Source organism: Podarcis erhardii (genome assembly GCF_964252035.2).
Source record: "Podarcis erhardii genome assembly, chromosome: 13".
Classification (NCBI taxonomy): Eukaryota; Metazoa; Chordata; class Lepidosauria; order Squamata; family Lacertidae; genus Podarcis; species Podarcis erhardii.
In genome coordinates this window covers 29,137,736-29,148,307 of record NC_138502.1, presented here as the reverse complement: position 1 = coordinate 29,148,307, position 10,572 = coordinate 29,137,736, and the positions used below count along the sequence as shown (strand labels likewise).

Sequence of the window (10,572 nt, the reverse complement as noted above, 5' to 3'; positions counted from 1 at the left end):
AGATAATTACAAATCGGCTTTCAGCTTTTTTTTTTTTTTACCCAGCCAAATAACAAAACTCAACAGGTGGATTTCTCACCTAACAGCCCTCCTCACATAACAATTAGGATCTCCAGATGGGAATTATACCAGCCTGATTTCCATCAAAAGACATGCCCGGCCTATTCAGTAGGGGCCAGGTGGCCACTACAAACTAGGTCCAGGTGTGATGTGTGACAAGCCAGCTGTGTCTCTCCTTGTTACCCACTCCTGCTTACCTGGGATTAGGCCCCATTTCTGCGGAGGTATTTATAGCATGACACTAAGTCAAGCAAGGCAGTGGATGGGCTGAATGGTCCCTCCAAATCAGTTACAGACCAGACTATGTGATTCTTTTCAAAACACCCGGGGACACTGTTATTTACTAATGTTTGTTGACTCCCTTGACAATTACAAAAACCATACAATATACTTATGGCCTTTTTTGTTATATTGTTATATGTTGTATTATACTTTGGGAGATTTCTCCCCCCCCCCAAAAAAAATACAGTTTTACTGATTTCCAATATATAACAATTACAAAAAAGACCCACTTCCCCCTCTCCAGGACGGTCAATCCAGTTATGTTTGCCAAAGTCCAAACTGTCATTTTGGTGTTTGCTGTTCTTTGGGGTTATCAGTAAAGTATTAATATTTATTTATTTTGCTTATGTGCAAATCAATGAAACATTTTTTTAAAAAAGTAATGGCCTGGATGAGGCCCAGACAACAAATTAAATCCTGACAAGATGGTGGTTCGGGGGGGGGGGGTGAGCAATTCCCTAATTCCAGGTGAAGTTCCCCAGAAAGGGGATGCTGTGCAGCTTGAGTGTGCTCCTAGATCTAGTTTTGTCATTGAGGCCCAAGCAGATTTGGTGACTTAGCGTGCTTTTTAAGAGCTTTGGCTGATAGGACATCTACAATATCTCCTGGGCAGAGTCTGCTTACCTATAAAACACTAAACATTTGGAACACAGGTACATAAAGGGATGCCTGCTCCCATTTCAGGCAGCTCAGGTATTCAGCTCATCTCCTAATGCCCTTCTCCAGATGTCCCCATCAATAGACAGGTGGTGATACAGGGGGTTGTTTATTTGTCTGGAGCACTCCATGTGAGTAATTCCCTTCCTGTGGACAGCAGGGCAAGCCACCTGTCAGCCAGCCACTCCAGGGCAGATGCTTTTGTAGCTGCCTGCCCCATTGTTGTTTAGTTGTGTCCGACTCTTCGTGACCCCATGGACCAGAGCACGCCAGGCACTCCTGTCTTCCACTGCCTCCCGCATATGTAATATGGAATGTTAGGTGATCGGCAGGTGGGCATGGGCATGGGTCGGCCAAGATGGCCACCCTTGCTGTAGCACAACAGGCAGTGGGGAAGGGCCAGCCCTACCATCAGGCGGAATGAGGTAACTGCTTCGGGCAGCGGATCCTGAGGGGGCAGGCAGAAATAGCCATCTCCTGAGCTCCCACCCTCTGTCAACTGTCCATCTTGTTCAATAGGTGGAATGGAGTCGGGGGCAGCAACCACACTTTGCTCAGCCAGCAAAATGTCTCAAGCCCATACTCAACACTTGACAACTTGCCACCATGACATGGTAAGTCTGTGTGGGCCGCTCCCATGCCCTGTGGAGCAGTAACAGGCAGCTTCACACGTAACACCCTGAAAGGACATGAGAGCTGAAAGGCAAGATGTGCGTATTTTAATCAACCACGTGAAGGAAATGACTTGTGACTGTGAATGCACCATCACAGATCCAGCACCACGGACAGAACTTCCAGGACCCGACTCTTCTCAGTGCAGTCTGTGCCCATGCTCAGCCGCAAGGCATCAAGCAGCATTTAAATTGGGTTAACATGCATCTACTACAAACCAATTTCAAGTGGCTCAGGGCATGGAGGCTGGTCTGAACCTCAAATGTCTTGTGCATGTACAGAGGTGTACTAGTTTGTGCCTAGTTTGAATCAATGCTTTCCAGAGCTGAATTCTAGAACCAGTTATTTTAAAACACACACACCTCAACCTGGAATGCATGAAGTGGGATCCAACAAGGGGGCTTCTGAGCATTTGGACTGGACATTCATGTACCATTGAGTAAGGAAGGAACATTCCACAATGAAGGCAGCGCTTGCCACAAATCTCTGCAGCCACCTGGTGGTCAGATGAAGCCATTTCACTTCTCAATTCCCCCTTTTGCTTGCTTTTCAGCTTTTCCCACTTGCTCATTCCTACCTCTAGTGGAAAAACCATGTAACTGCAGCCCCTTATCCCACTGCCTCTAGCAGTGGCGTAGCGTGGGGGGTGTAGGGGGGGCCGGCCGCACCGGCCGCAACTTCTGGGGTTAGGGCAAATCCACGGGTTAGGGGGCACAAATCCACGGGTTAGGGGGCGCAAATCACTTGCCTTGCCCCCGGGTGCTGACAACCCACGCTACGCCACTGGCCTCTAGGCCAGGAATAAGCCCTAAACACGTTGACACTCAGCCTCTAGCAGAGTTTCCCAAAGCTGTCTTTGGACTACAATTCCCATCATCCCTGACCACTTGTCCTGCTACCTAAGGGATGGTGGGAGTTGTAGTCCAACAACAGCAAGAGACCCAAGGTTGAGAAAACTGCTCTAGCAGAAATGGACCAAAGCTGCAGGATTTATCCACCAGTTGGTGTGCATGTATGAGACCACAGCCCCGTCGTTTCTGTATGATGCACAAACAGACTGCAAAAAACCTACACGACTTGGTTTGCTCCCCCATGAGGATACCAACTCTGAGATGGTAGCCTAGTGCAACATTTTAAGGCTATCCCCACCAATCAGGGATCTGTGGTCTTCCAGTTGTTGCTGAACTACATCCTCCATCACCCCTGAACACTGGCCAGGCTGGCTGGAGCTGATGGATGTACGATAGGGGGTACGATACCTGAAGCAGCATAGGGTCCCCACCCTGGCTCCAAATAGTTCTGAAACGAGGAAGCGAAGAGGCAGCACAAAACCTGTTGAAAGTCAACAAAACCTACTGGTTGAAGCAGGTGGCGGGGGCTGCATAGAAACATACAGCCACTGTTGGATATTCTCTCTCTCTGTGTGAGAACCATTTGTTCCAGAAACACAGAAGAGCGGAGAAGAAGTTTCAAGAAGCAGCAGAAGGCTGAGGTTGTTTTGTTTTGCAAGGACGTTTTCTGTGGGAACTGTTCTTTAGACATGTGTAGTGTGACAGGAAGTACTGATTAACAATGCTTCTGTGCAACTTGTTGTGAATCTCTTGCTTGCACCTCGCGGTGAGAGAAGCAGTGTGTCTTGTACTCTTGTTGGACTCTAAGCATGCCTTGACCACGACCAGTGGGGAATGTCTGTATATATTTGCTACCAATATGCTTTTATGCTTGTCAAGTAAACCTCTACACTTGACTGAATCTTTATGGCGTCCATGAGTGTTTATCGCCTACTGTGTGTACCTTCAACCCCTTCCAAGGAAGGAGCTGCACTGAGATGTGACTCTGCCAAGTATGGATACTGGCACACATGCACAGCAAAAGTAATGCCGGACCCAATCCTTCTCATCCATCAGAGGTTGATCCAACAGCCACAAGTTAGGAAAGTTGTTGTTGTTGTTTAGTCATTTAGTCATGTCCGACTCTTCGTGACCCCATGGACCAGAGCACGCCAGGCACTTCTGTCTTCCACTGCCTCCCACAGTTTGGTCAAACTCATGTTGGTAGCTTTGAGAACACGGTCCAACCATCTCATCCTCTGTTGTCCCCTTCTCCTTGTGCCCTCCATCTTTCCCAACATCAGGGTCTTTTCTAGCGAGTCTTCTCTTCTCATGAGGTGGCCAAAGTATTGGAGCCTCAGCTTCAGGATCTGTCCTTCCAGTGAGCACTCAGGGCTGATTTCCTTAAGAATGGATAAGTTTGATCTTCTTGCAGTCCATGGGACTCTCAAGAGTCTCCTCCAGCACCATAATTCAAAAGCATGAATTCTTTGGCGATAAGTAAGGTTATATCTAACTTAGGAAAGTTAGATATAACCTTACTTTCCATTTGACCACCATGGTATTTGAAGCAGAAGCAGAATCGCTCCCCGCAGTTGTCTGCGTGGTGCCACCTTCCTTCTTTGCACTGGTGCCCCTCAATTTCATTCGGCATCAGGAAACGTTGCTATACATTCATTCCCTGCTCCCTTGATGACTACCCTGTTCCTCACCCCTATTGCCTGTAGCGGTTTAGGTCTTTAAAGAAGCTTTGCCGTGAGAGTCAGCTGGTTACGAAAACCAAGCCCAGGCTGTCGTGAAGAGGTGGGCGAGAAGGAAAGAGAGAGGCAACAGCAGAGCCAAACACCACAAGAGACAGAGCTCAGGAGCAACAGCAACACCATGTTTATTTCACCGAAAGGAGACACAGGAACGTAACAGGAATACGCATGTGTCAAAATGAGGGGCTGGCTATGCAAAGTGGTGTGCAGCACACATACAGGAGCGTGCAAGGAATGGGTGTGGGACTTTTAAGTTAACATTTATAAATGGGAAAATACGAACATCCACTGAAGGGGGGGAGACCCACAACAGAGCAATCTGTGGAAACCAGCCATACAGCTGCCCAAGTCTGAGAATTACTGTAACTGTTGTTAGAAGACGCTTTGGAGGAAGACAAACAGAGCTGCCCTGCTCCAGCAAGGATGAAACAGACACGACGCAGATTCCGTGGCCGCAGGGGCAATGCAGTATTAAAAACTTCAGTGGAGAGAGGAGGAGGAGGAGGAGGGGGAGAGTAAAGTGCAGCAAAATTCTCAGCAACACAAGAAAGAGAGGAGAGCTTTGCCTCCCCAAAAGGGGAGCTCAGGGTGTGGGGCGAACAAAGCCAGCTCTGGGTGGCTAAGTGTTGGCAAAGGAAGGGGCACTAAATGGGTCCCACGGGGGAGTGTCGGGGGGGGGGGCACAACAGGATCCCGGTCAGCTTTCTTTGTCCCTTTTCCTCAATGATCTGAGACGGTGTCTTTTAATGGAGAAAACCTCACCGGATCCAGATGAGAAATAGACCCAACTATTGCGTTTGCCCGAGGCTAAGAAAATTGAAGTTGGCAGGAGAGGTAAAGGACAAAAACATCCCCTCTCAATCCCATCATGCATGCAAAAAGCCCAACCTATTACTCCCACAAGTCCTGCCTATACCACTACTTGCCTTTACGTACCACACACAGAGAGAGACAGAGAAGGTGTGCATTTCTTAAGGGAATTAGCAGTGAAGGCAGTGACTATAGTGCAGGAAGCAGGGAGAGTCATGGTCTGTGAAGATGAGCTTGGAGCTGTGTGCTTTTTGGACTTTGGGCCAGCTCTTTCCACAGGGCTCATTCCTCTTACCCATGCCCCATAGCCTTCATAGCGAAAGTACATTGGGGATTGCAGTTTTGCAAAAGGGCCCCAAAGAAAAAAGGGCCCACAGAACCACAACGCCCAGGGTTCCTAGGATGGAGGCAGAAGGAAGCTGTGAAAAGCTTTATCAGACATGGAAACAATGATTCCCCAACTTTCCTGATCTACAGGAAGTGGAGGACAGATTGGCAACAGGGCACTGTGGTTGGCAGACCCCCCGTTTGCTGCCAAGCCCTGCAGGGTCCCTCCCCACAACCACACCCCAAACTTCAGGATCACAGTTGGGCTTTGTCCAGGAGGCAGTCCGCATGAAGCCCCCTCTGTCTCACAGACGCCCCACCAGCGGAGGGCAGTACAAAATTGCAGAGTCCTCACGACAGACACCTCTTCCTCCGATGAAGCCCCTGCAGGTGGGAAGCTGCATACGAGGCCTCCCCTCTTCTCACCACCTTGTCCAGCCCCAGCTGCTGCAGCTTCTCCACCAGGTTCAAGCTGAAGATGCTGGGCTTGTCCTCCTCCTCCTCCCTCTGCCGCAGCCGAGGTGATCCCAAAGCCCACTCCCCTAGGCCGCCCAAGCGGCAGCGCCACAGGGAGCCCAAAGGAGGAGACAGCCAATACAGGGTGCCTGAGCCTCTGGGGAAGTGGGCCAAGGCTGAGGCTGCCCCCGCCCCTCTCTGTGCAGAAATGCCTTGCTCCGTCAGCAGAGTCACTAGTCCAAGAGGGGGGTCCTCCTGCTGCTGCTCTTCACAGCTGGGCTCTTCCTGCAGGGGGAGCTGGGGAGGGTGAGTGGGGCTCAGCCCCGTGCCGGACCCACAAGAGGGCACAACTGTATTATAAAGACTGGAGAAGGAAAGGGTGGACACAAAGACACAAAAAAAAGAGGAGAGAAATTCAGTTCCATGGACTGGAGGCAGGAGTAGCTGCAGTCACTAAAGGCACGCATAGGATGCTCAGGAACAAGTTCAGCTTCCTTCTGCAGCGGTAGGTGCATTCTTTAATGTGCAGAATCGGTGGCTAAGCAGGTTGGCTCAGGCTGACATTACAGCTCACTAGAAAATCCCCAAGCAGAGCCATGAAAATGCTGAACCTCCTACTATATGTGGGAAGTTGGCAACCCAAGAGACTGAGCTAAGAGAACACGTACAGAGAACAGGCAGCTTCCCCCAAGTTTGCCATTCAGAGCACAAGAGATCAGAACTAAATCAAATGAACAGAGGAGCCACTTCCATCTGAATGCAGCATTCTCTGCCTGCCACCCTCTCGCTAAAAATCACAAGCTGTTTGTGGTGCAAATCCTTTTGAGTTGACTCCTGAATTTATTCCTGTTCCATCCTGCAAGGGGACTGAAGGCACAGAACCCTACTCCATGATGTGACTGGCTTGGGCTGTGGCTTTGGGGTTGCCATTAAGCCTGGGCAGGTTGAGAACCAGAGGGATTTGATCTATCTATTGGGACCCAATCCAACAGGAAGTAGGGATTTGCACCGATCGCCTTCAGGGCACAGAGAGGGAGATGCAGATGCCACATAGCTTGGAATTGCCAGGGTTAAAATGGAAAGCCACTATGGACCATGTTTCTCTGTTGGGTGCAGAGTAGCATCTCTCCTTGTAATCTCTGTGGGGAAAGCCCCATAGGCCTCATTCTGGTCATCAGCATGACAAAACAACCCAGAAGTGCCAATAAAGGCACAAGTGGGGCTGCACCTTCTTCCTACCCTGATGGACTGTGCATAGGCGCCGACTCCATGGGGCCTGAGGGGGCCCGAGCCCCCTCAAAAAAAAAGAAGCGGGGATTCCCTAGCTCATTAATATTCACCGCCCACGGCGGCAGCCAATCGGCTGCCGCAAAGGGCAGGCCCTCACAGGTTCACTTAAGGTCGGGGCAGCCCGGGGCTCGCCCCTTTCGTTCCCCCAGCAGCAGCGGTTTGGAGGTCTTGGCCCCCCCCCCCAATATTTTTTATAAGTCGGTATGGGCCCCCGCCCCCCCCAATATTTTTTATAAGTCGGCGCCCCTGGGACTGTGACCCGTTGCTCATTACTGAGACAAAGCGGGGGGCGGGGCGGATAATGTGCCGGCTGGATTTTCCTCGCCCGGGCACTGCCATCGTCAGCCTTCCCCATCCTGGACCCTTTCAGGCGTTGTTGGACTCCAACTCCCATCAGCACGACCAGTGGCCAGGGATGATGGGAGTTGTAGTCACAATGGCCTTGGGAGGCAGCTGCCCTTGAGCTGGCCCTGCGGCACATCTACAGATGCTAACAGGCTGGGTGCCACGCCTGAACTAACCCAGAGATTCTGAATGTGTGAATCTGTTTTTAGGGGACTGGAGAAAAGGGCAGGCACAGGTAGCGACACTGCTTCCTGCTGGTTGAAAACGGCACAAGGACAGAGACACACTGAGCCATAACTTCATTGCTCACAAACGCTGCCATTCATTGCTCTCGCTATCAGAAGTTCATGTTATAAATCAGACACACTAGTTAGTCAGTTGTCTGTTCCTCTTCCTGCCCCCTTCTCCCTACTCCTCTGTGCAGTCAAGAAGATGGAGTAAGAGAGGCAGCCCTTTCGGTCTGACCCCACAATATTAGTGCCCCTTTAACCTGTGCAAAGCAGATGGGTTAGTGCTAAGGCTAGAGAGAAAGGTTAGTGGGTTAATAGATGTGGCTACGCCCAGTGGCTGAATGTAGCTGCCTGTCCCCACCGTCAAATCCTCTTCAGGTTCTTCAAAGCAAGGCAGTGCGGTGCAGTGGTCGGAGTGCTGGGCTGGGAGAATGGGGGTTCTAGACCAAACTTGCTGGGAGGCCTTGCGTCAATCACTGCCTCTCCTACCCTCACGGGGCTGTTGCAAGGATAAAATGGGGAGGAGGAAGAAGCATGGATACTACCCTTGAAAGAAAGGGTAATAAGTCATCAGTGGCCTGTAGCATATGGTTTGGGGCAGGGAAGTTGATTCACAAGTCAGTAGGGCTGCCCCCCCCCCCTGTGGACTGCCCCTCCCATCAGATATCAAACAGATACAGAACTATATGACTTTTAGAAGTTGTCTGAAGGCAGCCCTGTACAGGGAAGTTTGTAATGGTCGGTGTTTTTATCGCGCTCTTAGTATTTTGTTGGGAGACGCCCAGAGCGGCTGGGGCAACCCAATCAGATGGGTGGCATATAAATAATAAAATTATTATTATTATTATTATTATTATTATTATTATTATTATTATTATTGTTGTTGTTGTTGTTGTTGTTGTTGTTTTTAAAAAGTTGGGGATTTTCTTAAACAGGTGCTTTAAAAAGGCTTTTAATTTTGGACAGCTTGTTTTTTAAAAAGGGAACTGTATATTATGATACGTGGGCTTTAATATTATAAAAAAAAAAACCTTAAGGCTGTTACTTACAAGGTTCTCCAGTTATACAGGTCAATGTGATTCCTGCATTGCAGGGGGTTAGACTAGATGACCTTTGGGGGTCCTCTTCCAACTCTCTGATTCTATAACTAGTATATGAATAGAGTGTATTTGAAGGTGGCGTGTATAAGGCTGCCACTTTTATTTCTTTCTGTTATTCTCGTATTGCTCAAAATTATTGCCATTAGCCACCCTGAATTCTCGGGACAGGGAATGAATCCTGCTGCAAGTGTTATCTTATCATTAAAAGAGCACATAAGAAGGCTTGGATTCCCTTTGGGTGGGGAGGGCCAGCTCATTCAACCTCTGATTCCTCTGAACCCTGGGCAGGAAACTTCCCATTCTCCTTTATAAACACAAGACCGCTGGCTGAGAGACAAGCGGAGGGGGAAGGCTGCTGCAGCAGCTGCCAATTGACCTAAGAGTCCCGTGGAAATATTTTTATCAGACACATCAAGACTTGACATTGCTTCAAGGCAAGGCTCCACATCACATGGGAGGAGCCCACTCTGACTTCTTAAGCCATCGTGATGTTCAAGGACTCCTCTGGGTTATGGCTTAACATGGATCAGAAACACAACAACAAAAAGGTTTCAAACCCCAGCTGCTCTTAAGATGCCACAGCTTGGGCTCCAGGAAATGTGGAGCAAGTGCGCCTCTGACCATGTGCAGAATGCCTTTCCTTCTGAACATCAACGCCCCAGTGCCTTATATTAAGGGGCAGGACCCTCAAGGTCTCACAGGTGAAGTTGTTTGAGCTGCAGCACCTCTATTTCCTGAAACTGAGCCACATGACCACTTTTGGGTGCCTGTATTTTCCTAGATAAAGGCCTTGGTCCTCCTCTGCAGGCATCAGCAGATGGGCCTTGAGATCCCTTCTCCTCAAGCCAGCATTGCTCAGGAAGGAGAGTGAATGGGTGAGGGAGGTTTACTTGCCCAGCTCTCCCCAGGAAGGATAGAGAGAAAAGAGACAGGGAAGAGATTTCTTACTTCGGAGCCCACCCCATCAATACGCCAAGGGCTGCAGGAGATGCCCATACCGGGGTCAGCAGTGCCTAGGATCCAAAATGGTGGGGAGGGAGATTGCAGGTTAAAAATGGCAGACAAGACACACACACACAGGGAAATCCTCCTTACGGCGATGGCGGAGGAGCATAAGCAAAAGGATGATGGAAAGCTGGCAGTAGGGAGGACCACAGAGGATGCTTACCTGGGTGTCACCATGGTAACCTCGTTGCTAGGGTGCGAGAAGCAACAGGTGGTGATGGTGAAAGTAGGCGGGGTCTGGGGCAGATTGTTAACGGAGTGAAATACTGAAACGGACAGGAAAATGGAGGGTTAATGAGTGGGGCAGGGTGGTGTTGGTGAGGCGTGGAGACAGACAGAGACAAATGCCAGGTTATCTAAGGGGGAGGTATGGAGGAATACTTTTTCGTAAATGCCGACAGGAATGAAGCCATCTCCCTCTGCCCCCACCCCCAACCCCTTCATGTTGTTCAAGGTGATTTTCAGGAAATGCTTTTCCTGCGGGAAAGGACATCCCTCACCATCAACTTGTGGACTGTGTGGGCTGTATTCAACTTAAGTTTTACTCAGGACAGACCCCCCTCAAATAAATGGTCCTCATATCTCCATTTTAATGGAGTGGGACGTAAGCTGAATACAAACCCAAAGGTCTAGGTGCTTTTGCAGAGGTCAGGTCTTAGCAATGGCTGTTTGCCCCATGTTTATGCTAGTTATTGTGAAGTATAAAAAAAAATGAAAGGAAATTGCAAGTACACTGGGTTTTTTTGAC

General features: G+C 49.5%; 1 protein-coding gene and 2 long non-coding RNA genes across 5 annotated transcripts in view; all 3 read right to left on the bottom strand.

Moving 5' to 3' along the window:
* Nucleotides 1-1,697: 1,697 nt before the first annotated feature.
* LOC309326861 lies at nt 1,698-3,232 on the bottom strand. Its single transcript, XR_014150396.1, has 2 exons — nt 2,456-3,232; nt 1,698-2,288 (listed from the first exon to the last, which is right to left on the bottom strand). It is a non-coding gene; the product is annotated as an uncharacterized lncRNA (long non-coding RNA).
* Nucleotides 3,233-4,362: 1,130 nt separating this feature from the next.
* Nucleotides 4,363-10,572, bottom strand: part of LOC309328006 (trafficking kinesin-binding protein 1-like) — a 41,041-nt gene continuing 34,831 nt past the window's right edge. The window contains exons 14-16 of one of the 3 annotated variants that reach the window (XR_014150691.1): nt 9,988-10,090; nt 9,768-9,832; nt 6,146-6,218 (exon numbers count right to left, since the gene is read on the bottom strand). Coding sequence is in view for 1 of the 3 variants with exons in the window: in XM_081837793.1 (XP_081693919.1) it covers nt 5,750-6,218; nt 9,988-10,090 (572 nt within the window). In the remaining 2 variants the exon portion in view is untranslated. Of the gene's footprint in view, nt 6,219-9,767; nt 10,091-10,572 lie in introns of all 3 variants that reach the window. The other 2 variants (XM_081837793.1, XR_014150690.1) reach the window with 2 other exon arrangements.
* LOC309328363 lies at nt 6,491-7,101 on the bottom strand. The gene is made up of 2 exons (XR_014150819.1): nt 6,742-7,101; nt 6,491-6,710 (listed from the first exon to the last, which is right to left on the bottom strand). It is a non-coding gene; the product is annotated as an uncharacterized lncRNA (long non-coding RNA).